The sequence below is a fragment of the Thalassophryne amazonica genome, chromosome 9 (genome assembly GCF_902500255.1).
Source record: "Thalassophryne amazonica chromosome 9, fThaAma1.1, whole genome shotgun sequence".
In the NCBI taxonomy this organism is placed as follows: Eukaryota; Metazoa; Chordata; class Actinopteri; order Batrachoidiformes; family Batrachoididae; genus Thalassophryne; species Thalassophryne amazonica.
Window position 1 is genome coordinate 68985719 of NC_047111.1, and position 26718 is coordinate 69012436.

Genomic DNA, 26718 nt, shown 5'->3' on the forward strand with positions numbered 1-26718 from the left:
CAATCTGTTTAAAATGACTCAGTGGAGAGCAGCACCACCGGAGGTAAGTGGCTAACTGTGTAATGAGTCATTTTAAGAGGTTTCTTTACATTAAGTGAAGTAAAAATATATGTTTATCTCTAGGATCCTCACCATGGTATGTTGCGAATAATAATGACTTTTTATCTGTTCTGTGTGGATGAATATTTTTGTCTTGCCTCATTATATAGCTGTTTAACCTATGATGATGTGTGTTTTCTAAATCCATACCGCACCCATTAAGATACTTTTTATTCTGGGTGAAACGAAAACAAAATCATCCAAAAACTACAGGTTGAACAATGTTGGGAGTTACCCTGTAATTATGTTTTTTTTTTTTTTGGTCAGGAACAGACAGGCTCACATTTTCACTCAAGATATAACATCACATGCTTGTCTTAGTTGAGTAATGTTACTCATACTGTACGGTTCGGTAAGATGCCATTAACTCTGCTGTCTAGTTGAGGATTACAGAATTGTTTTCAACGTTAAAAAATTCCACCATCATTCAGAAAATTATGAAATATTGTCCTCTGTCATATTCGATAGGTGGCGCTGTGGAGAGAAACTGCAGCCTTCACCTCACTGATAAGTGATTGCAGCTCATAGATTGGTGCAAGGTGCAGCTCCAACCCACTCTCGCGTCAACCAATCCAAATGTGTGTGCTTAGTTTAATTTAGCGCTCATTGGCTGTGTATATCATAGCACCGCCCAGGTGTTGGATATGGTTGGTTGTCCGTCGAGCACGAGACGGTACAAACTTCAGCTTAGTGTGAAGTGCGTCTTGGAAACATGACCCTGTTAAAAGCGGTGTGCGTGTTAAAAGGAGCCGGGCCGGTCACTGGCACAGTTCATTTTCTGCAGGAGGTAAATATGCATTTATGTCACGACATAAAAATTGCTTCATCATGTTTGAGTAAAAATCCGCACAACTGATGTGCGTTCTTGGCGCTAACAGTGCTAAGTTAGCTAGCATATCTGCAGACGACGAACTGTTGAATTTATTCCTTTTTTCTCTCTTTTAAAGTGAGTTCTGTGAGTGTATGTGCTGTTTTTTTCCGACATTACGTTGAACCTGTGCGGATTTTCGTGTACATAAATTGGCTCGTATATTTGATAATTGGCGAAGTAGCAAAAAATAAGCCGCTCAAATTTTTCCAGTTGTTCAGCGTCCTAGTTTTAGCTGCATACTAAGTCAGTGGTTTATCATTGTTATCGTTAAACGCTTAACCTCTGACCTGAATCTTGTTACTAATAAACGGCAAATTCTTCGGAGACGCCTGTTGCGTCTTGTGATTTGCTGATACACAGTGATAAAGCTCCATTAAATTGCACATATCTGGTCAATATTTGACGAAAATAATAGCTTGGAAACAAACTGGTCTGGGTGAATGCTGCAGCTTGCAAGATAAATCGATATTTGCTGAGTCATTGTTGCCTTTAGCTCAAATATTTTGGCCTTATTTTGCACTATTTACTGACCAACCACAGACCAGGCCCTGACTTCTGGCTTGTACGCTTCTGATTAGTGGTGTGGTGTATGTGGTTGAAATCTAATGTTGTAACTGCGATTTTCATTATTGTGTATTATACAGCACCTAAGTAGATCCTTTGTATAATGACACTAGATTGTAAGGGTGGAGGAAGCCTGCAAGCAAAGCCCAGTTTCAGGTGTGCCTGCACAGATCCAGAGGACAAAACACATTAATAACTGCAATGTGATGTTTTGAATTTGATCGGAATGATGGAAAGAAAATCTGTTGCTTCTGCTTAGTCAAACCTATCCTTTAATCTAAGGGAAGTCAACACTTTAAATGCCTGTTTCCTTGTGTGCTTTGACTGAACTATATGCAAACTGATTTATTGCAACATTCCAAACCCAGAAAACTGTTTACATACGTTGTGCTCAATCATGTCAACAGTTGTCAGCTACATTTTTCAGGTTAACAGAGTAATCCTTTTTAAATGAAATATGCAGACTGACATCTCCATGGAACATGACAACATGACTTTAAAGATCATGCTGAGTCATTTAGTGTTGGCAGTATTAAAGTTTGACTAATTCTCTTGTTTATATATATATATATATATATATAGTAGTTCAGTTGGTGCTTGGATGCACAGAGGCTGCTATTCTTGTCTTTAGCCTGTCTTGGCACCTGGCTTTGACAGCTTCTGAGTTCTCTTTTTTTCTCTCTCTCTCTCCCCTGTCACATGTTCTTTACTTGTTAGAATGACTCGGCTCCTGTAAAGGTGACTGGAGAAATTCAAGGCCTTAATCCAGGGGAGCATGGTTTCCATGTCCATGCTTTTGGAGACAACACAAATGGTGAGTGCCCGAGAAACAGTTGTTTTAGCAGACTCTAGTCCTAGCTTTCCTGAACTTGCTGTTAAGATAACACCCCCATCTTTTTCAGGATGCATTAGTGCAGGCCCCCATTACAATCCTTATGAGAAGAACCATGGTGGTCCTGCAGATACAGAGAGGTATGTGCTACAAGTCACAATGTTCAGTAAATGATTTTGTGAAAATGAGTCAACTGAATTGTTATAATAATCTGAGGTGTTTCCACCCCCATCCTGCAAACAAATGTTTTGCGGGGCTATGTAAGAAACAGTTTGTTTGTATGCATATACAAATCACATTGGAAATTAAGTAATTTTATGTCAGTGAAGTGTGTTCTCACACTTGGACCTTTTCAGCCCTCAAAATGAATTTTGATCAATGACTGAGCTATTTATTTTATTTGCCCATATGTGAACACTCCAGCTGCACTCAGACCCCTTTAAGAGTCAGTTTTTATTAGAATCAGGCCAGTTTCTGTTTGAGGGTGATTCATGACCCCTTCAGATTTTAATGGGTAGATATGTTAGAAAGTAACAATCACATTAAAAAAAAAAAATCCTTGGTAGGATTAATGGTAAATTGGCAACTTTCTCCGATTTTTCATGAAACTTGCAGAATTTGCTCCCATAACAAGGGTAAAGGGGCCTCTGCAAGTTTAGGCTCTTTTCCATTACACAGAAGTAGCACTACTCGACCCTACTCGGTCTGGCTTCAGGCACATCTTTTTCCACTACAAATAGAACCTCCTCAACATGGCGGGGTCAGCAGAGCAAACTGCAGTGACGTAGTTTTATATGCGACATAAACAATGGCGGACTCCGTGGGTTTACTGCTTTGAGTTTTTAAGAGAAAGCTGCTGGCGGTGAGAGGAAACACGCTTGAGAAGTACAGAAGTCTTTGGGAATTCATACAACAATACGAAGACGAGAAGATACGAGCTGCTGGAGACGAAGCATGACGGTAAGCTAATCGTTAGCTTCGTAAATAAGTAATAACTGCAGCCTGTTGCTATTAAGTATTAAAATTGTGACTGTCAAAATAAAGCGTTAATTTAGATTAATTATAGCACCTATCACGCCTTCACTCACACTTCATTTTTTTGTTTTGACGTCAGTGACTTACTTGGTCTGTAAATAAAGACTTGTTTCTGAGAGCAATAAATGTTAGATGTCAATACTTTTTATACCAAAGTAACTTGCTTTGATAACTTATTGTTAAATCTCTAATGTGGGAGTTTGTGCGTTTACTGATGTTCATGCACAAAATGTTGATTTTGGTTTTAATGTCCATTATGTCACTGAACTCAAACAGGCTTAAAACTCATTAAAATGTTTAATTTGTTTTTCATCCAGATTTTAATGTTCAATGGACAGATTTAAATATGAAATCTAATAAGATAATTATTAAAGGAGTCATACTGTGCAGAAAGAATCAGCCTCCAAACTCCCACAATTCTGTTTTTATAGACATTCTATATGATATAGCCTTTTGTCATTGTACACATACAGTGAAATTTGTCTGCATTTAACCCATCCTAACAGTTGGACAGTTTTCCCGATTTAAGATGCGTTTACTGCTTGTTTAATACCTCCTTGGTGTGTAACAAAAATAACCCAGATCCTTTTTACCAGATTATTAAATGCCCCAAACACACACAGATCTGAGATTTTTTTTTAATATACCTGCAATTAAATGATTCATTTATATGAACTAATCACAAACCCAGTAATCAATTACATTATTTTTTTAATAACCTGACAGCATTAATTAAAATATGTATGCTGTGTGTGTGTTTCAGATGGTTTTCTCAGTCACCACTGCAAAAGCTCATGCCACAGATGGGACACCTTTGGCATCATTTGCCTACATGTTATACACCGTTTGTTTCACTGTGAATTTTGAATAAATTTTTGTGCTTTTTGCTAAAATGTTTACACTTTTGTGTAACAATTTGATTTATAAAAGTTACCATGGTTTAATGATTTAAATTCAAGGCTAACAGTTTGAAAAGCTCTTTAAGCATAATCTAGTAGTAAAATAAGTTTTACATTTAATGGGGTCATAAATGTAAACACAGTAAAACTGGTTGTTCAAAATATCTGACTAATTACTTCTGGTTTGGTATAAGTCATCCAGCACGATTATACATCACAGTACAATAATTTGTGGTAAAATGTTACATCTCATTAAACCCTAACCCTCGTATAGCCAGAATTCCTTGATGTAATGGTGCTATCACTGAAGTAACTAAACCTTTTTGCTTGTGTTAAATACCGTTTGGTAAAATCTCAGTTTAGACATGATTATTCCAGCATCTTAGTAAAGATTCAGCCAGGTGTAGTGTACAGTGTCTTCTGGAGTGGCAAATCCCAAACTAAAAATTCTTAAATGAACCATCATTGCACCAAAACATCAATGACAAAAGGTTTTGTAATGTTTAGTTTAAATCTTGCTGCCTCCACACGGGAGCGCCAAAAACATGTAACAATTTTTAATGATTTATTTACTGAATCACGCTCACACTGAGCACCATTAATCTGTAGCAATTTATAGTGAATAAGTAGTTAAACTCCCGAATTGGATTGGACTAGGCCCAATATAAAAGGTCATCAGAATAATTAATTTAGGGTTTAATACTTATTTACTTAATTTTCAGGGCACCACCTATTTTTTATAGCATAGGTACTATAATTTAAACATTATTTTCAGTTTCAAATGAATTAATCAATCTCTGATCTGAAAGTCACATTCTCAGTATATGGTTGACCAAGAGTTCCCTTGTGAGCCCAAAATAAGCCACAGCAGAAAATATTTACAGTTTATACAAGAAATGAACATTTTACCGGCATTTTCTGGACAGTGATTGAAAATAAGATCATTCATGGAAACAATTTTATTATTCACTCATGAGACGTTGGAAGAAATAGATAAAGCTTAAAACTTTAAGTAGATAAATCTGGTTGGAATTTAGTGATGAATTTTGAAGCCAATTAAGAAAAATATTAAACAAGCATGAATGTTAAAAAGGAGCCATAAGATTAAAATTAGCCACTTTCTATCCATAGACAACAATTCCTTTACATGGAACCGTCGACTGGGTCACTTAGCTGCTGTTGAAGAGTTTTTGGACGGTCTGATCCGTCCGTCGTGGATGTCCGTGCTCCGGGCAGCATGAGCTCACCTGGGTTGGAGGGGTTAACTCAGAGGTGTCCCCGAGTGATACCAGGGCTTGTGTCGACTGGCTTTGAACTGTTTCCAGTCCTTACAGTCCGACCTACTCCTGCCGTTGTGGTCCTGTAATCACTTTAAAGCTTTTTCAGCTGTTCTCAGCGTTGCTCTAATGTCCGGTACCCGTGAGCGGCCAAAGACCTGAGAGATTTTCTGATTTCGGATCACTTCATCCACGTCTCTGTATTCTCTCCTCCGCCACCAAACACAGAAACGTCCACAACTCATCCATGGACCACAGTGTAGTTTTGTACAAGTGAGTTAAAAAAAAAAAAAAAAAATCTCCGTGAAATGAAAAAAAAGGACGGTCGCTGTAACACCGTTGCAAGTATTTAAAAATGGCAGGTTTGATTCTCGTCTTGGATGGCGCGCTCATGACTCTGACCAATCAGCGGCCAACAGCCTGTTGACGTCATATTTTAGTATTGGCTCGGCTTGCTTGGAACCATTCCTGAGCAGGTACCAAAAAAAGCACCTGGTACCAGGTACTAACCCTAATCGAAAAGCAAAAAAAAGAGTTCAGCAGAGGTGGGATGCAGTCACTCTCAAGTCATGAATCGGCACGTCTCAAGTCATAATGACCACCAATTGTTTGCAAGCTAAGTTGAGACTAGTGACTTTAGACTTGCCAGTTCATGACTTGACAGTGACTTCGTCCCACCTCTGGAGTCGAGCCGAGTAGTGTTACTCTTGTGTAGTGGAAAAAGGCCTTTTGAGTGCAGTGTGACAAATAATTCTGGCTGTAGGCTGCCACCTGGTGGCCAAATAGGAACTAAACTGCAAAAATGAACACTTTCAAATAACTCTCTCGTGAACCATTTGTCCTATTTCTCATCATACTTTTGTACATTTTTCACAAGAACCCATGATTCTAAACCCTGCTTTTTTCTTTTTTGTGTTCAACTGTTTTCCCAGTGAGATCAAAAGGCTTGTCTGATCTGTGCATGGAGATCACTTCATGCAATACAGTGGTCCCTCGCTATAACGCGGTTCACCTTTCGCGGCCTCGCAGTTTCGTGGATTTTTTTTTTGTGTAATTTTGCATGCGCTTTTTTTAACCGCATTGTGTTCTGCATCCTTATCAGGCGGGCCATTCGCGGCACTGGTCGGCATCACCGCGATTGCTCTCACTGCCTCCGATGCGCTTACTGAGTCTGCGGGCTCGGTAAACGCAGCAGCGGGCCACTCTCACCGCCCCCCTGTCTGCTGTGCAGAGCTGCACCAAATCTGGCAACAGGTCCAGAGACTACCCTCGCTGTTTTGATGCGGATGTTGACCGCAACCGCAGAGCTCCGTGGCCACTGAGAGAGGACTTGGATTCTTTGCGGGTCCCGCATCCGTACCTCCGGAGGCAGTGAGCGAAGGGAAAGTTCTGCGTGTCTGTTTATAATGTTCTCGCCCAGAAGAAAAGTGTTTACACAGGAGAGAACAGTGAGAAAATGTTAATGCCTGTTTGAGAAAAGTATATAAAGTGTGTAGTGAGGGGTTTTACAGCCTTAAAACATTTATAATAATTGCAAAAAATACCGCTGACTACTTTGCGGATTTCGCTTATCGCGGATTATTTTTAGAGTGTAACTCCCACGATAAAGGAGGGACTACTGTATACTACAACCCCTGGCAAAAATTATGGAATCACAGGCCTCGGAGGATGTTCATTCAGTTGTTTAATTTTGTAGAAAAAAAGCACATCACAGACATGACACAAAACTAAAGTCATTTCAAATGGCAACTTTCTGGCTTTAAGAAACACTATAAGAAATCAAGAAAAAAAAAAAGATTGTGGCAGTCAGTAACGGTTACTTTTTTAGACCAAGCAGAGGGGAAAAAAATATGGACTCAATTCTGAGGAATAAATTACAGAATCACCCTGTAAATTTTCATCCCCAAAACTAACACCTGCATCAAATCAGATCTGCTCGTTAGTCTGCATCTAAAAAGGAGTGATCACACCTTGGAGAGCTGTTGCACCAAGTGGACTGACATGAATCATGGCTCCAACACGAGAGATGTCAATTGAAACAAAGGAGAGGATTATCAAACTCTTAAAAGAGGGTAAATCACGCAATGTTGCAAAAGATGTTGGTTGTTCACAGTCAGCTGTGTCTAAACTCTGGACCAAATACAAACATGGAAAGGTTGTTAAAGGCAAACATACTGGTAGACCAAGGAAGACATCAAAGTGTCAAGACAGAAAACTTAAAGCAATATGTCTCAAATCGAAAATGCACAACAAAAATGAGGAACGAATGGGAGGAAACTGGAGTCAACGTCTGACGGAACTGTAAGAAACCACCTAAAGGAAATGGGATTTACATACAGAAAAGCTAAACAAAAGCAATCATTAACACCTAAACAGAAAAAAACAAGGTTACAATGGGCTAAGGAAAAGCAATCGTGGACTGTGGATGACTGGATGAAAGTCATATTCAGTGATGAATCTCGAATCTGCATTGGGTAAGGTGATGATGCTGGAACTTTTGTTTGGTGCCGTTCCAATGAGATTTAGAAAGAGGACTGCCTGAAGAGAACATGTAAATTTCCACAGTCATTGATATGGGGCTGCATGTCAGGTAAAGGCACTGGGGAGATGGCTGTCATTACATCATCAGTAAATGCACAAGTTTACGTTTATTTTGGACACTTTTCTTATCCCATCAATTGAAAGGATGTTTGGGGATGATATTATTTTTCAAGATGATAATGCATCTTGCCATAGAGCAAAAACTGTTAAAACATTCCTTGCAAAAAGACACATAGGGTCAATGTCATGGCCTGCAAATAGTCCGGATCTTAATCCAATTGAAAATCTTTGGAAGTTGAAGAAAATGGTCCATGACAAGGCTCCAACCTGCAAAGCTGATCTGGCAACACCAATCAGAGAAAGTTGGAGCCAGATTGATGAAGAGTACTGTTTGTCACTCAAGTCCATGCCTCAGAGACTGCAAGCTGTTATAAAAGCTAGAGGTGGTGCAACAAAATACTAGTGATGTTGGAGCGTTCTTTTGTTTTTCATGATTCCATAATCTTCAGAATTGAGTGATTACTTATTTTTTTCCTCTGCTTGGTGTAAAAAAGTAACCGTTACTGACTGCCACAAATTTTTTTTTCCTGATTTCTTAGTGTTTCTTAAAGCCAGAAAGTTGCCATTTGAAATGACTTTAGTTTTGTGTCATGTCTGTGATCTTTTTTTTTCTACAAAATTAAACTGAATGAACATCCTCCGAGGCCGGTGATTCCATAGTTTTTGCCAGGGGTTGTAGTACCTAACAAATGGTTTATTCCCTTCTATTAGTTTGCTGTTTTGAAGATGGCCTTGTCACAATCTAAGTATGAGAAATGCAAAAAGAGTCAAAAGACTGGTATTAGTCAAGTTGCAGATTTGAATGCTAAAGTGAAAAATCACATCAGGAATCTCGGACTTACCACAGCAGACGACACGGAATTAGATGGAAAAAAAAAAAACTGATCGAAAATTGTGTAAACAAAAATCTCTTGGCTGACGAGATCATTTGTGCTTTCCACAGGTATATGTTTGGAATATATTGGAAAGGTCCAGCTCTTTGCCAACATCCAAAAGTAGATTTTAGATCTAAACAAGCCCGTCTTGCAACCAGAACTGCTTCATTTAAGCATGCATAGGAGATAATTGACAAATACCAAGTGACGTTCCCAATTGGTGGACCAAACTTACAGAGGCCCCTTTATCCTGTTATGGGAGCAAGTTTTATAAAAATTGGAGGAAGTTGCCAATTTACCATATCTGGCTTGTTAATGGGGGGGGGGGGGGGACTGTGCAAAAAAGGGTCAACACCAAAACCAGCCACAAAACTCTTTACCACTGAAACTAGAGATGCTAAGTGACAATATGAGCCAAATTTCATGACTTTTTCCACATTTTTTACTACTAAATATTATAACGACTGAGTGGATCCTTGTCATTTGATTGTGGCTTGATATTTTTTTTTTATGTGCTAACAAAATACAAGTATTGGATTATGACTAACTGCAGATGAGTATGTGTACGTATACAGTGCATCTGGAAAGTATTCACAGCATTTCACTTTCCACATTTTATGTTAACAGCCCCTTATTCCACCATGGATTAAATTTATTTCCTCAAGTGTTTTAGATTTTTGCAACTTATTAAAAAAACAAAGAAAGAAATCACATGTACATCAGTACTAGTGGGCGATTTTAACATCCACACAGATGCTGAGAATGACAGCCTCAACACTGCATTTAATCTATTATTAGACTCAATTGGCTTTGCTCAAAATGTAAATGAGTCCACCCACCACTTTAATCATATCTCAGATCTTGTTCTGACTTATGGTATGGAAATTGAAGACTTAACAGTATTCCCTGAAAACTCCCTTCTGTCTGATCATTTCTTAATAACATTTACATTTACTCTGATGGACTACCCAGCAGTGGGGAATAAGTTTCATTACACTAGAAGTCTTTCAGAAAGCGCTGTAACTAGGTTTAAGGATATGCTTCCTTCTTTATGTTCTCTAATGCCATATACCAACACAGTGCAGAGTAGCTACCTAAACTCTGTAAGTGAGATAGAGTATCTCGTCAAGTTTTACATCCTCATTGAAGACAACTTTGGATGCTGTAGCTCCTCTGAAAAAGAGAGCTTTAAATCAGAAGTGCCTGACTCCGTGGTATAACTCAAACTCGCAGCTTAAAGCAGATAACCCGTAAGTTGGAGAGGAAATGGCGTCTCACTAATTTAGAATATCTTCACTTAGCCTGGAAGGAGTCTGTTGCTCTATAAAAAAAGCCCTCCGTAAAGCTAGGACGTCTTACTACTCATCACTAATTGAAGAAAATAAGAACCCCAGGTTTCTTTTCAGCACTGTAGCCAGGCTGACAAAGAGTCAGAGCTCTATTGAGCCGAGTATTCCTTTAACTTTAACTAGTAATGACTTCATGACTTTCTTTGCTAATAAAATTTTAACTATTAGAGGAAAAATTACTCATAACCATCCCAAAGACGTATCGTTATCTTTGGCTGCTTTCAGTGATGCCGGTATTTGGTTAGACTCTTTCTCTGATTGTTCTGTCTGAGTTATTTTCATTAGTTACTTCATCCAAACCATCAACATGTCTATTAGACCCCATTCCTACCAGGCTGCTCAAGGAAGCCCTACCATTATTTAATGCTTCGATCTTAAATATGATCAATCTATCTTTATTAGTTGGCTATGTACCACAGGCTTTTAAGGTGGCAGTAATTAAACCATTACTTAAAAAGCCATCACTTGACCCAGCTATCTTAGCTAATTATAGGCCAATCTCCAACCTTCCTTTTCTCTCAAAAATTCTTGAAAGGATAGTTGTAAAACAGCTAACTGATCATCTGCAGAGGAATGGTCTATTTAAAGAGTTTCAGTCAGGTTTTAGAATTCATCATAGTACAGAAACAGCATTAGTGAAGGTTACAAATGATCTTCTTATGGCCTCAGACAGTGGACTCATCTCTGTGCTTATTAGACCTCAGTGCTGCTTTTGATACTGTTGACAATTAAATTTTATTACAGAGATTAGAGCATGCCATAGGTATTAAAGGCACTGCGCTGCAGTGGTTTGAATCATATTTATCTAATAGATTACAGTTTGTTCATGTAAATGGGGAATCTTCTTCACAGACTAAGGTTAATTATGGAGTTCCACAAGGTTCTGTGCTAGGACCAATTTTATTCACTTTGTACATGCTTCCCTTAGGCAGTATTATTAGACGGCATTGCTTAAATTTTCATTGTTACGCAGATGATACCCAGCTTTATCTATCCATGAAGCCAGAGGACACACACCAATTAGCTAAACTGCAGGATTGTCTTACAGACATAAAGACATGGATGACCTCTAACCTCCTGCTTTTAAACTCAGATAAAACTGAAGTTATTGTACTTGGCCCCACAAATCTTAGAAACATGGTGTCTAACCAGATCCTTACTCTGGATGGCATTACCCTGACCTCTAGTAATACTGTGAGAAATCTTGTAGTCATTTTTGATCAGGATATGTCATTCAAAGCGCATATTAAACAAATATGTAGGACTGCTTTTTTGCATTTACGCAATATCTCTAAAATTAGAAAGGTCTTGTCTCAGAGTGATGCTGAAAAACTAATTCATGCATTTATTTCCTCTAGGCTGGACTATTGTAATTCATTATCAGGTTGTCCTAAAAGTTCCCTGAAAAGCCTTCAGTTAATTCAAAATGCTGCAGCTAGAGTACTAACGGGGACTAGAAAGAGAGAGCATATCTCACCCATATTGGCCTCTCTTCATTGGCTTCCTGTTAATTCTAGAATAGAATTTAAAATTCGTCTTCTTACTTATAAGGTTTTGAATAATCAGGTCCCATCTTATCTTAGGAACCTCATAGTACCATATCACCCCAATAGAGCGCTTCGCTCTCAGACTGCAGGCTTACTTGTAGTTCCTAGGGTTTGTAAGAGTAGAATGGGAGGCAGAGCCTTCAGCTTTCAGGCTCCTCTCCTGTGGAACCAGCTCCCAATTCAGATCAGGGAGACAGACACCCTCTCTACTTTTAAGATTAGGCTTAAAACGTTCCTTTTTGCTAAAGCTTATAGTTAGGGCTGGATCAGGTGACCCTGAACCATCCCTTAGTTATGCTGCTATAGATTTAGACTGCTGGGGGGTTCCCATGATGCACTGTTTTTCTCTTTTTGCTCTGTATGCACCACTCTGCATTTAATCATTAGTGATTGATGTCTGCTCCCCTCCACAGCATGTCTTTTTCCTGGTTCTCTCCCTCAGCCCCAACCAGTCCCAGCAGAAGACTGCCCCTCCCTGAGCCTGGTTCTGCTGGAGGTTTCTTCCTGTTAAAAGGGAGTTTTTCCTTCCCACTGTCGCCAAGTGCTTGCTCACAGGGGGTCGTTTTGACCATTGGGGTTTTTACGTAATTATTGTATGGCCTTGCCTTACAATATAAAGCGCCTTGGGGCAACTGTTGTGATTTGGCGCTATATAAATAAAATTGATTGATTGATTACTCAGCCTTTTAGCTCAGGTGCCCATTGGATTGAACTCAGTTTTGTTTTTGTGTTGTGGTATGTTTAGCACTGTTGCATCACCTTTCCTTCCAACACTCGATAAGCACTGAGTGCCATGATTGGGTACAAAAGGAGCATCCCCGATAGTCTCAGCTGTTCACAAGCAAAGATGGGGTGAGATTACCACTTTGTGAACAACTGCATGAAAAATAGCCCAACAGTTTAAGAACAATGTTTCTCAACATTCAATTGCAAGGACTTTAGGGATTCCATCATCTACAGTCCATAATATAATCAGAAGATTCAGAGTATCTGGAGAACTTTCTACACGTAAGCGGCAAGGCCAAAAACCAACATTGGCCATGACCTTTGATCCCTCAGGTGGCACTGCATTAAAAACCGACATCATTGTGTTAAGGATCTTACCGCATGGGCTCAGAACACATCAGAAAACCATTGTCAGTTAACACAGTTCGTCACTACATCTACAAGTGAAAGTTAAAACTCTGCCATACAAAGCGAAAGCCAGACATCAACAACATCCAGAAACGCTGCTGCCTTCTCTGGGCCTGAGCTCATTTGAAATGGACAGACACAAAGTGGAAAAGTGTGCTATGGTCTGAGTCCATGTTTCAAATTCCGGACAAGAGGAAAAAGACCATCCAGATTGTTACCAGCATAAAGTTCAAAAGCCAGCATCTGTGGTGGTATGGGGGTGTGTTGGTGCCCATGGCATGGGCAGCTTACACATCTGTGACGGCACCATCAATGCTGAAAGGTACATGCAGGTTTTGGAGCAACACATGCTGCCATCCAAGCAACGTCTCTTTCAGGGACCCCCCTGCTTATTTCGGCAAGACAATGCCAAGCCACATTCTGCACGTTTTACAACAGCGTGGCTTTGTAGTAAAAGAGTGCAGGTACTAGACTGGCCTGCCTGCAGTCCAGACCTGTTGCCCATTGAAAATGTGTGGCACAATGGAGACCCCGGACTGTTGAGCAACTGAAGTTGTACATCAAGCAAGAATGGGAAAGAATTCCACCTACAAAGCTTCAACAATTAGTGTCCTCAGTTCCCAAATGCTTATTGAGTGTTGCTGGAAGGAAAGGTATGTTTACCACTGTCACAGCTTTTTTTGACATGTGTTGCAGGTATCCATTTCAAAATGAGCAAATACTTGCACATAAACAGTCTATCAGTTTGAACATCAAAAATCTTCTTTGTGGTGTATTCAATTGAATATAGGTTGAAGAGGATTTGTACATCATTGTATTCTGTTTTTATATACATTTTATACAACTTCCCAACTTCATTGGAATTGTACAAAAATCTGCTGTTCACTTCTGCCAGTTCTAGAATTTTGTAATAACTCCTGATGCAGTCAGGTAATGTTAAAAAAAAATACTAAAATGCTAAATCATCATATCCCATTCCAGCTTTTTACAGTAACCCCTAAATTTGTGCAGAGTTGCAGCAGTAATTATTGTTGCAGTCATAAAATCAAAGCATAGAGAAAACAGACTTGTATATACAGACTGTTCAGTGGGTGCATAACATAGAATGTGTACTTTGTTTTGCACATCATTATTTGTGGCACATTGCTTAAAGTATTCAGAAAACAAAGTGGCTAACGTCTGCAATTTACCCGCACCCCAAATGCAAACAGGCATGTGGGTGACCTGGGTAATGTGACTGCAGGTGAAGATGGGATTGCAGTAATGGACTTCACAGACAGCATTATAACTCTCACTGGCCCTCTGTCCATCATTGGAAGAACCATGGTGGTAAGAGACTGTCATTCTCATTTCTTTAAAGGTGTAGTTTTTACTATCCCAGATGTAACTGTTTGACACAGTCACACTGCTATACAAAGATTGTGTGATTGGTCTGAAAGCTGGAAAGATACAAGCTTGGGTTGTAAAATCCATTTGCTCTTGTGATCCCTTTAGATTCATGAGAAGGCTGATGACCTGGGAAAGGGGGGTAATGAGGAGAGTCTGAAGACTGGCAACGCTGGTGGCCGTCTAGCCTGTGGAGTTATTGGAATCGCTGCATAAATAATCTGCCACATCTTGATGCACTTCATTTTGCTCCACTTAGAAGACCAACATAGCTACTTGTCATGACAGTTTGTCCCGTGGAAGGCCTCCTGGCTTTGGCTAGTTCAGGGAAAGAAAGAAAAAAACACACTTAAAATAACAGTTGAGCCTTCTTTTGTTCTGTCTTAATACTGTTGGATGTTTGTTTTGGTCCCAAAGAATTAAGGCAGTTTAAAAAATATATACACTTTATGTAAAATCAATAAATTTCAACTGAGTGGTGCTAGTTTGCTTCTTGAATGCCAATTCTGAAGTTGATTAAACCTCACAGGTCTGTTTATTATGTCTGAAGTAGTTTTAGACAGTAGTCAAATTGTGATCGGACTCATCTATATATTAAAAGCCAAGTGGCGTCTGTAACTGTGATCAAGGAGAAACTGGGGAGAGCTGACACTTGCCATTTGAGGGCTATATTATAATAGCCAACTGGCCGGCGTGTCTATGTGGCTTCGATCACGGAGAAACTGGGAAGAGCTGACATTTTCCGTTTGGTATGCTTATGTATTTTGGGTTTAGGATGAACGCTGTGAAAACGGCAAGCTGATAGGACTAATTTTTGGAGAAATTAGTGCTATTAGCTAACAGGCGTGACCATTGGACATTGTGCTGCAATGCACCATGGGACTTTTAGGGTTTTAAATGTTATTGTAATTCATATTAAACAGTTACTGATTTTGCTTTTTTGTAGTTGGTTTAGGCAGTTTAGTTGCTATTACCAGGAGTGAGAAGGATGGATGAATGTTGTCAAAATGGAACGTTGATAGTAATATTTTTAGAGAAACCAGATAATGGTGAACAACACTGAACAAGGGATGTTCATGTTTACATTCTGGAGTCACACGCCAATCAAGCAGGGGCCAGGAAATCACATGTATATTAAAAGCAGGTGTGCGTGTGATTTTATTTAGTAAGTACATAAAATAATTGTAAATACATGGATGACACAGTGAAAACACTTACTTCCATTGTGGTCCATCTAAAAAAAAAAATGACAATGTAAAGTAATAAGTGTATATGATAAGAACCTAAACCCTTTATAAATTGACAGTAAATTAACAAATTATGTATTTAACAGGAAATTAAAGGTTTGAGGACTTCTAGAAGCTGTTGAGGTCTAAGGTTTTAAAAACATTCTGGATTCTCACCATTCCAACTCAGAAACTTTGCATAATTTATTACCACCCTTGAAAAATGTACCCTATTTTATAAACACTACCCCATCTAGAGCCTGTGGATCCCCACAGGCAACACATGAGTTAAGTATTTTGGGTCAAGAATGAGCATCAGGAAAACAAAGTTGATAGTGATTTTTTTTTTTTTTTTTTTTTTTTTTTGAAGAAATTAGGTAGTAACAATGGACATCATAACCATTCATCAGTCCCTGGTAACCAAACAAGCTCTAAACAAAGGAAATATGTTGCCAGTTGTAAAACATGACAACTAAATGTACCAAATAAAAACAATTAATGTAACTCTCATTTTAATGTCCTGCAATTTCATTTAAAATGATAAACTGCATAATTTATTACCATCCTTGAAAAATGTCAGCTACTTATTTTACGTTGTTCATTTGGCTGCTCCCGTTCCCCCCTCCCGGAGTTGCCACAGTGGATACAACCAGGTCCGCATTGGTAATTGGCACAAGTTTTACGCCGGATGCCCTTCCTGACACAATGCCACTTTTACCTGGAACTACCCAATCTGGAGCCCATGGATCCCCACTAGTAACAAACACTAATAATCATTTAATCTGTTTGTCCTTTTGAGGTGTTGAATCTGAGGTTTCAGGCTGCACTGGTGGCAGAACTACAGCTCAAAACAACCTACCGACTTTACAAGGCTGTGATTCTCGGTGTGTGAACATTTCAGGCTGTGGTTTTGTTGGTGTATGAGACTGTGTTCTCCTCTAGGGGGCATTGTGCTACTGAAAACGGCAGTACACCTGAATGTACAGTGCTTTTACCATCTGAGAATTAAAAGTACTTTGAAATAAAAATAAACAGTAAAATGACATACAAATAAAAAAGGAACACTGCAGGTAAGCCTGGAAGTCAAAAAGTTTGCGTTTCTTGAAGACAGTCATGTCGATGCAGCACCAGCCATGGCTAAAACTGGTCAAATTATAGCAAAGTTACCCAGGTGAAAAAAAAAAAGTGCCTCTATAGGTCAGTGGTGTTGATCATGTACAAGACCAAAACCAATGGAGTCTGTTCTGAATTTTCTACACATAGTACATATGTCTGTAGTGGTATTTTTTTTTTTTTTTTTTAAGACGTGTGACTTCATTATCAAGTCGTTCACACCAGTCAGTCACAAATATATTGTTGATCAACATACAGGTGCTGGTCATATAATTAGAATATCATGAAAAAGTTGATTTATTTCAGTAATTCCATTCAAAAAGTGAAATTTGTACACATTACAGTCTGATATACACTCAACAAAAATATAAACGCAACACTTTTGGTTTTGCTCCCATTTTGTATGAGATGAACTCAAAGATCTAAAACTTTTTCCACATACACAATATCACCATTTCCCTCAAATATTGTTCACAAACCAGTCTAAATCTGTGATAGTGAGCACTTCTCCTTTGCTGAGATAATCCATCCCACCTCACAGGTGTGCCATACCAAGATGCTGATTAGACACCATGATTAGTGCACAGGTGTGCCTTAGACTGCCCACAATAAAGGCCACTCTGAAAGGTGCAGTTTTGTTTTATTGTGGGGGATACCAGTCAGTATCTGGTGTGACCACCATTTGCCTCATGCAGTGCAACACATCTCCTTCGCATCATCCGTGAAGAGAACACCTCTCCAACGTGCCAAATGCCAGCGAATGTGAGCATTTGCCCACTCAAGTCGGTTACAACGACGAACTGGAGCCAGGTCGAGACCCCAATGAGGATGACGAGCATGCAGATGAGCTTCCCTGAGACGGTTTCTGACAGTTTGTGCAGAAATTCTTTGGTTATGCAAACCGATTGTTCCAGCAGCTGTCTGAGTGGCTGGTCTCAGACGATCTTGGAGGTGAACATGCTGGATGTGGAGGTCCTGGGCTGGTGTGGTTACACGTGGTCTGCGGTTGTGAGGCTGGTTGGATGTACTGCCAAATTCTCTGAAACGCCTTTGGAGACGGCTTATGGTAGAGACATGAACATTCAATACACGAGCAACAGCGCTGGTTGACATTCCTGCTGTCAGCATGCCAATTGCACGCTCCCTCAAATCTTGCAACATCTGTGGCATTGTGCTGTGTGATAAAACTGCACCTTTCAGAGTGGCCTTTCATTGTGGACAGTCTAAGGCACACCTGTGAACTAATCATGGTGTCTAATCAGCATCTTGATATGGCACACCTGTGAGGTGGGATGGATTATCTCAGCAAAGGAGAAGTGCTCACTATCACAGATTTAGACTGGTTTGTGAACAATATTTGAGGGAAATGGTGATATTGTGTATGTGGAAAAAGTTTTAGATCTTTGAGTTCATCTCATACAAAATGGGAGCAAAACCAAAAGTGTTGCGTTTATATTTTTGTTGAGTGTATTTCAAGTGTCTTAATTTTGATGATTCAGGTATGAGAGCTCAGGTTGGTCTGATAGTAATAGTGGAGAAATGTCAGGGGTGGGATTTGAACCAGGAACCTTTAGCACTGAAACCAAGCACACTAACCACTTATCCACTACCAAGGTTCTGTTACTAACCTATAAAATTATTCATGGACTAGCTTTGCCATCAGTTTAGCTCAGCTTAGCCATTAACTCAAAGGGCTGGGGAGGTGGTCCACATCATGGCTGTTCTGTTGATAGCGGCCACTTGTTGCCTTTCTGTCTGACTCCATGATCACAGAAGTGGCTTCCTCAGTGAGACTGGGCAGTGTCCTGCATGTAGCATCTTAGCTTATTGTGACACGGCGCGGTGGCACAATCCACAAACACAGCCAGTTCCACACTTTCGTGAGAGGGAACAAGCTTTAAGAATTTTCTCATGATCACACAAAAAAGGATCAAATCTGTGGTTAGATCTATATTTTGACGACCATTCCCACACTGTACTGAACTTGACTTGTTTGTTAAAAATACACTATAAAAAAAAAATAACTTTCCTCCTCAAAATATTCTCTTTGGAAAAACTGTCCACTGTCCATACGCAACACTAGTCATTTTACTGCATTCTTGTAAAACACATTTTAACCATTTTGAAATTCACTGTCAAAGTCCACAAAAACACTGATTTCACACTAAAAAAATTAAGTTTTTCCCCATTCATTTCAATAAAGCACCTCAAGGGGGTGTTACTGTACATGATTTATCAGCAGCAGGTGAAATCGAGCTAAATTCCCCATGTTTATGACTTAATTTCTAGGGGTATATGACACAAAAAATAAAACACAGCGCAGCAATATTTTCATCATTTAAAATAGCTCATTTAACATTTTATTTACTAGTGATACTCACTTTAATCTGAAATAAACCATTATTTCTGAATGTTTCACAGTGTTTAAGTTCACAACCACCTCTGAAAAGTGCAGTCCATGTGTGAATCTTCTTCCCCCCTGCTTCTGGTTGTCTCATCGCATGAACTGGAGCACACTGAGCACCGGCAGCTGCACACTGAAATGTGACACAGAGGGAGGAGCATGCGCTGTGGGTGCACGATTTATTTATCAGACAAAATCAGAGTAGTTTGCAAAAGAATTCACACAAATGATAGAGCATAATTTGAAACAATAGATGTTTTTATCATTATACGATGCATATTGCACAACCCTACTGGCACATGGTTAATAAATGAGGGTCTGGGTCTGAACGTAATCCAAGGTGAGCAAGAATGATGGAGTGAATGATGAGCGATGACAAGTCTGACACGACATTAAATCTAAACTTCTCATTAACTATAAGGAATGTTGTAGACAATGAGCAAATGATTGCATATGAAGATGTCGTTCCTCCCTCCCTTGTGAGCTTCTGTCATTTGGGTGGCAGGTTCACGTTCCACCTGCCACTCACACTGGGGATATTTCCGAGATTAGCAGCCAGAGGTCAGGTGTGAGATGCTGTAAATGGTGCCTGTCCTATGACACATGGTTGGTTGGTAGACTAATTGCAAGGCTCCTGTGACCTGAACTCTGACCTCTGCTCTTTGTGCAGTCTGGCAGCCGAGCTCTGAATACCTCATTGCTTTGCTGCCACAGTTGTTTCTCTTTTCTGCTCTGTTGCAGTGATGTTGCTGATGTCACTTAATGCAAAATCCACAACAGCAGAAGGCCATAAGAGGGTGACTCTGGTATTTCACGTATAACAATTTAATCAGCAAACACATTGCAGGCTGTATAGTAATAACTCCAGAAGTCTCATCCAACACATTAAAAAGCTCCTAAGGTGGTTGTCCACTACAGGTAGATAACCACCTGTAGTTTGCTCTCCTTTTACAACACAAGATTTCCTGGATTACTTTGAGAAGAAAATAGAAGACATGAGATTAAACATATCCCAGCATGCCTTTACCCAGCCTCTACACCCTACTATTGAGGTGGGTGCCATTACTGAGGTATTACCAAGAGTTACAGAATTTTAGATTATCTCTCTAGGCATGCTGACAAAACTCGTAAGGTCAACAAAAAGCACAACCTGTTTAATTGATCCTATACCAACAAAACTGTTTAAGGACCTGTGGCCCACTCTTGGGCCGACTGTGCTGGAAATTATTAATCTTTCTTTAACGTTTTGATCTTTTCCTAAATGTTTCAAATCTGCAGTGATTAAACCATTACTTAAGAAACCTAATCTTGACCCTGGTGTATTGAAAAACTATCGGCCAATATCAAATCTATCATTTTGCTTTACAATTCTGGAAAAAGTGGTCTCTCAGCAGCTCGTAGACTATTTTACTGAGAATAATCTCTTTGAGCCACTGTAGTCTGCTTTTAGAAAATATCATTCCATTGAGACGGCTCTCACTAAAGTAGTGAATGATCTTCTGCTTACAATGGATTCGGACACCACTACGGTTCTGGTGCTGTTAGATCTCAATGCTGCGTTTGATACAGTGGATCATCATATTCTACTTGATAGGCTGGAAAATAATTTTGGGATTACTGGGTGTGCCCTTGGATAGCTGTATGTTTTGTACAGTAACACTACCTCGAACTTTAGTGACAAGAAATTTGGGGTTCCACAGGAGTCCATCTTAGGCCCCTTGCTTTTCTCCCTTTATATAGCACCCCTTGGGCACATATTGTGGCACTTTGGGATTACCTTTCACTTCTGTGCTGATGATACTCAGTGGTACATGCTGATAACTGCTGGTAATCTCATTCACATAAAATCCTTAGAAGATTGCCTTGCATCAGTGAGAAGTTGGATGTCTAGAAACTTCCTACTTTTAAACTCTGATAAGACTGAAATGATGGTTCTTAGTCCAGTGAGACATCGACATCAATTTGACCAGTTAATGCTTAGCCTAGGCTCGTGTGTCATACATCACACTGAGGGACCTTGGGGTAATTTTTGATCCTACATTGTCCTTTGACCTCCACATTACAAATATTACGAGGACTGCTTTCTTCCACCTGTGAAATATAGTGAAGATTCGTCCCATCCTGTCTATGGCTGATGCTGAGACCCTGATCCATGCGTTTCTCTCTTCTAGATTGGACTACTGCAGTGTTGTATTTTCTGGTTTACCGCAGTCTAGCATTAGGGGTCTCCAATTGGTTCAAAATGCTGCAATCAGACTTTTGACACGAAGCAGAAAGTTCGACCACATTACACCCATTTTGGCATCCCTTCTCTGGCTTCCTGTCACAGTGAGATCAGATTTTAAGGTTCTGCTACTAGTCTATAAAATTTTCCATGGACTGGCACCTCCCTACCTAGCTGACCTAATTAAACCTTACGTACCAACCTGGGTTTTGCGTTCTCAGGGAGCAGTACTACTTTGTGTCCCTAGGGTGAATATGAAGTCTGCGGTTCACAGAGCTTTCTCTTATCGTGCCCCTGTTCTGTGGAATGATGTCCCTGTGTCAATAAAACAGTCAGGTTATGTGGAGACTTTCAAGTCCAGACTTAAGACGCACTTATTTTCCCTTTCGTATGGCTAGCATACTGGCATAGTATAGTTCTAAGCTTTTTACTCTTTTAGGAAACGGAGCGTGCTGCGGCCTCAACTTTACCTAAATTCTGGGTCTTTTAGTAAAGCTTAGGTCTAGTGGCCGGCGATCACCTTAGTATTTCCTGTTTTTCTTGTTGTTCAATGCTGATGCTAATGCTCTTTCTGATGCCTGATTCTGTTTTTCTCTCGGTTTAAGGTGCAGCTCCATCCAGAGATGGGTGTGGTATTTGTGCTGGAGACCCTCCTGTCCTGTGCACCAACAGCATTTCCTGTATATTCATTCTGTGAATTGTTCTGTAATTTACAGTAGTGTTCAGAATAATAGTAGTGCTATGTGACTAAAAAGCTTAATCCAGGTTTTGAGTATATTTCTTATTGTTACATGGGAAACAAGGTACCAGTAGATTCAGTAGATTCTCACAAATCCAACAAGACCAAACATGATATGCACACTCTTAAGGCTATGAAATTGAGCTATTAGTAAAAAAAAAAAAAAAAAAAAGTAGAAAAGGTGGTGTTCACAATAATAGTAGCATCTGCTGTTGACGCTACAAACTCAAAACTATTATGTTCAAACTAGTATTTACAACCCCTGGCAAAAATGGAATCACTGGCCTTGGAGGATGTTCATTCAGTTGTTTAATTTTGTAGAAAAAAAGCAGATCACAGACATGACACAAAACTAAAGTCATTTCAAATGGCGACTTTCTGGCTTTAAGAAACACTATAAGAAATCAAGAAAAAAAGATTGTGGCAGTCAGTAACGGTTACTTTTTTAGACCAAGCAGAGGAAAAAATATGGACTCACTCTATTCTAAGGAATAAATTATGGAATCACCCTGTAAATTTTCATCCCCAAAACTAACACCTGCATGAAATCACATCTGCTCGTTAGTCTGCATCTAAAAAGGAGTGATCACACCTTGGAGAGCTGTTGCACCAAGTGGACTGACATGAATCATGGCTCCAACGCGAGAGATGTCAATTGAAACAAAGGAGAGGATTATCAAACTCTTAAAAGAGAGTAAATCATCACGCAATGTTGCAAAAGATGTTGGTTGTTCACAGTCAGCTGTGTCTAAACTCTGGACCAAATACAAACAACATGGGAAGGTTGTTAAAGGCAAACATACTGGTAGACCAAGGAAGACATCAAAGCGTCAAGACAGAAAACTTAAAGCAATATGTCTCAAAATATGAAAATGCACAACAAAACAAATGAGGAATGAATGAGAGGAAACTGGAATCAACGTCTGTGACCGAACTGTACGAAACCGCCTAAAGGAAATGGGATTTACATACAGAAAAGCTAAACGAAAGCCATCATTAACACTTAAACAGAAAAAAACAAGGTTACAATGGGCTAAGGAAAAGCAATCGTGGACTGTGGATGACTGGATGAAAGTCATATTCAGTGATGAATCTCGGATCTGCATTGGGAAAGGTGATGATGCTGGAACTTTTGTTTGGTGCCGTTCCAATGAGATTTATAAAGATGACTGCCTGAAGAGAACATGTAAATTTTCACAGTCATTGATGATATGGGGCTGCATGTCAGGTAAAGGCACTGGGGAGATGGCTGTCATTACATCATCAATAAATGCACAAGTTTACGTTGATATTTTGGACACTTTTCTGATGTTTTGGGATGATGAAATCATTTTTCAAGATGATAATGCATCTTGCCATAAAGCAAAAACTGTGAAAACATTCCTTGCAAAAAGACACATAGGGTCAATGTCATGACATAGGGTCAATGTCAACAAGCAGATGTGATTTGATGCAGGTGTTAGTTTTGGGGATGAAAATTTACAGGGTGATTCCATAATTTATTCCTCAGAATTGAGTGAGTCCATATTTTTTTCCTCTGCTTGGTCTAAAAAAGTAACCGTTACTGACTACCACAATCTTTTTTTTCTTGATTTCTTATAGTGTTTCTTAAAGCCAGAAAGTTGCCATTTGAAATGACTTCAGTTTTGTGTCATGTCTGTGATCTGCTTTTTTTCTACAAAATTAAACAACTGAATGAACATCCTCTGAGGCCTGTGATTCCATAATTTTTGCCAGGGGTTGTAGGTGTATAACCACAGTTTTTCATGATTTCTTCACATCTGCGAGGCATTAATTTGTTAGTTTGGAACCAAGATTTTGCTTGTTTACTAGTGTGTGTGTGGGGTCATTGTCTTGTTGAAACACTCATTTCAAGGGCATGTCCTCTTCAGCATAAGGCAACATGACCTCTTCAAGTATTTTGACATATCCAAACTGATTCATGATACCTGCTATGCGATATATAGGCCCAACACCATAGTAGGAGAAACATGCCCATATCATGATGCATGCTGTGAACTGTGGCTTGAATTCAGAGTTTGGGGGTCGTCTTACAAACTGTCTGCGGTCCTTGGACCCAAAAAGAACAGTTTTACTCTCATCAGTCCACAAAATATTCCTCCATTTCTCTTTAGGCCAGTTGATGTGTTCTTTGGCAAATTGTAACCTCTTCTGCACGTCTTTTATTTAACAGAGGGACTTTGCGGGGGATTCTTGCAAATAAATTAGCTTCACACAGGCGTCTTCTAACTGTCACAGCACTTACACATAACTCCAGACTGTCTTTGATCATCCTGGAGCTGATCAGTGGGTGAGCCTTTGCCATTCTGGTTATTCTTCTATCCATTTTGATGGTTGTTTTCCGTTTTCTTCCACGCGTCTCTGGTTTTTTGTCCATTTTAAAGCATTGGAGATCATTGTAGATGAACAGCCTATAATTTTTTTCCACCTGCGTATAAGTTTTCCCCTCTCCAATCAACTTTTTAATCAAACTACGCTGTTCTTCTGAACAATGTCTTGAATGTCCCATTTTCCTCAGACTTTCAAAAAGAAAAGCATGTTCAACAGGTGCTGGCTTCATCCTTAAATAGGGGACACCTGATTCACACCTGTTTGTTCCACAAAATTGACAAACTCACTGACTGAATTCCACACTACTATTATTGTGAACACCCCCTTTTCTACTTTTTTTTTTACTAATAGCCCAATTTCACAGCCTTAAGAGTGTGCATATCATGCATGCTTGGTCTTGTTGGATTTGTGAGAATCTACTGGTACCTTGTTTCCCATGTAACAATAAGAAATATACTCAAAACCTGGATTAATCATTTTAGTCACATAGCACTACTATTATTCTGAACACTACTGAATGTCCGTAGCATGGCCCAAGCAGAGGGTCACCCCTTTGAGTCTGGTCTGCTTGAGGTTTCTTCCTCAGAGGGTGTTTTTCCTTACCACTGTTGTTCTGGGGGTTAGTAAGGTTAGACCTTACTTGTGTGAAGTGCTTTGAGGCAACTCTGTTGTGATTTGACGCTATATAAATGAAAATAAATTGAAAATCGAAAAAATCCTCATGTCCTTTGCCTAACAGCAGTGTGATTGTCTGACCTTTGAACCCTGAAAAACGTGTTTGACCATGTCGCTCTCTTTTTCACTGAAAGCTGTGTATCTATTTTGAACAAGTGTAGTATTTGTAGTGCAGTTATTTTAATTTATGTGCAATGGAAGACAAGATGACAGCTGCATATTTTAAATGCTCCCAGATGCTGACCTTTTGTGACATTCCAGAAATATGTCTAATTCCTGGGTGATCACAGGCAGGAACATTACACTTGCAGAATAGTGAATGCAATCATGTGTGGCCTCCGATGAGGACGAGACCCAGAGCTCCATATATTTACATACATATATATTCTCTATAAGTTGAATGACCATGCAAAAAGGCCATGAGTGAGGGAAGCCACAAGACATTTGTGACCATTTTGAAGGAGTTATAGGATTCCGTGCCTGTGATTGGAGAAAGTGGATATAGGGCAACAGTCAGCTTAATGGTGGAGTGGAAAAGTAAATGGATTTTTATACAAAAAATAAACGAATAAACAAATAATTAAATAAAAATGGTGGCTCAAGTCTCTCATGTCTTCTGGCAACTTGTCACTAAAATTTAATGTCTTCCTTTTAAGAAAATTCTTTGTGCCACTCCACTATGAAGCTGTATAGCGGTGGGTGTCACAACAGGCAAAAATGACACTGCATAGTTTTTCCAATTAAAGCCATAAAAGCCTACACCTTTAGATTATCTGCAAAAGCAAAGTGGAGTCTTAAAATGCCCCAAATGAACTGCGACATGCACTTTAGACCATGCACTACAGATTGTCAAGATAGGGCCCAACAGTGTTTACTCAAGTAAGCTTACAACCAAATATTTTTCTACACAAAGAAAGGAGGCACAATAAATTTCCTTCATTTTTAATTTTACTAATAATAGCTATTCTGATTGACATGTTGTAAAAACAAAAAACAAAATCCCAATGCGAGTAAAAAGTGTGACACATGTCCCCACACCGCGCTATAAATCCAAACATTGATTTAACATGAAACCAGAAAGGCGTCATCACACACTCCTGTCATTTGAAGCATCCCCCTGTGTCACTGCCCCCTCTTTAGTCTCCAGAGTCCCTTCATGCAGATTTTCCCCTACAGACAAATTCTGGGTGCAATTATGCAAATTTACTCCTCATTCACATTATCAAAGCCAATATTTAAAAGAGAGTTACAAACGGAGGAAGTATGTAACCAGTGGGGGGGATTGTTCTGCTACTGTCAGAAATGAGAAGACTGAGGGAAAGAAAGGAGACAGAGGGGCCGATGAGAGAGTGAGAAGCAGGTCAGAATTCTTCATTGTCCATGCTGAGATGAGAAGCGACATTATTACTTTCCACACACTAGCTGCCATCTCTCAGCCCACTTTCCTCTTTCTTCTTCCTCTGCTCTTTATTCACTCCGTCCTCGGTCTAATCTCTTTCAGGCGGCTGACCCTCGC

The 26718-nt window shown here is 39.5% G+C and overlaps 1 protein-coding gene across 1 annotated transcript; it reads left to right on the forward strand.

The window, feature by feature from the left end:
- Positions 1-752: 752 nt before the first annotated feature.
- On the forward strand, positions 753-14949 carry sod1 (superoxide dismutase 1, soluble). The gene is made up of 5 exons (XM_034178321.1): positions 753-886; positions 2252-2348; positions 2437-2506; positions 14295-14412; positions 14578-14949. The coding sequence occupies exons 1-5, from the start codon at positions 812-814 to the stop codon at positions 14683-14685; spliced, it is 468 nt and encodes a 155-aa protein (XP_034034212.1). The 5' UTR covers positions 753-811; the 3' UTR covers positions 14686-14949.
- Positions 14950-26718: the final 11769 nt, after the last annotated feature.

What these genes read in the sequence shown, in the direction of transcription:
- sod1 (XM_034178321.1), top strand. Translation starts at nt 812, where the DNA reads ATGACCCTGTTAAAAGCGGTGTGCGTGTTAAAAGGAGCCGGGCCGGTC. An exon ending in CAGTTCATTTTCTGCAGGAG is followed by an intron (nt 887 to 2,251) that starts GTAAATATGCAT and finishes TTTACTTGTTAG; the next exon opens with AATGACTCGGCTCCTGTAAA. An exon ending in GGTCCTGCAGATACAGAGAG is followed by an intron (nt 2,507 to 14,294) that starts GTATGTGCTACA and finishes AAATGCAAACAG; the next exon opens with GCATGTGGGTGACCTGGGTA.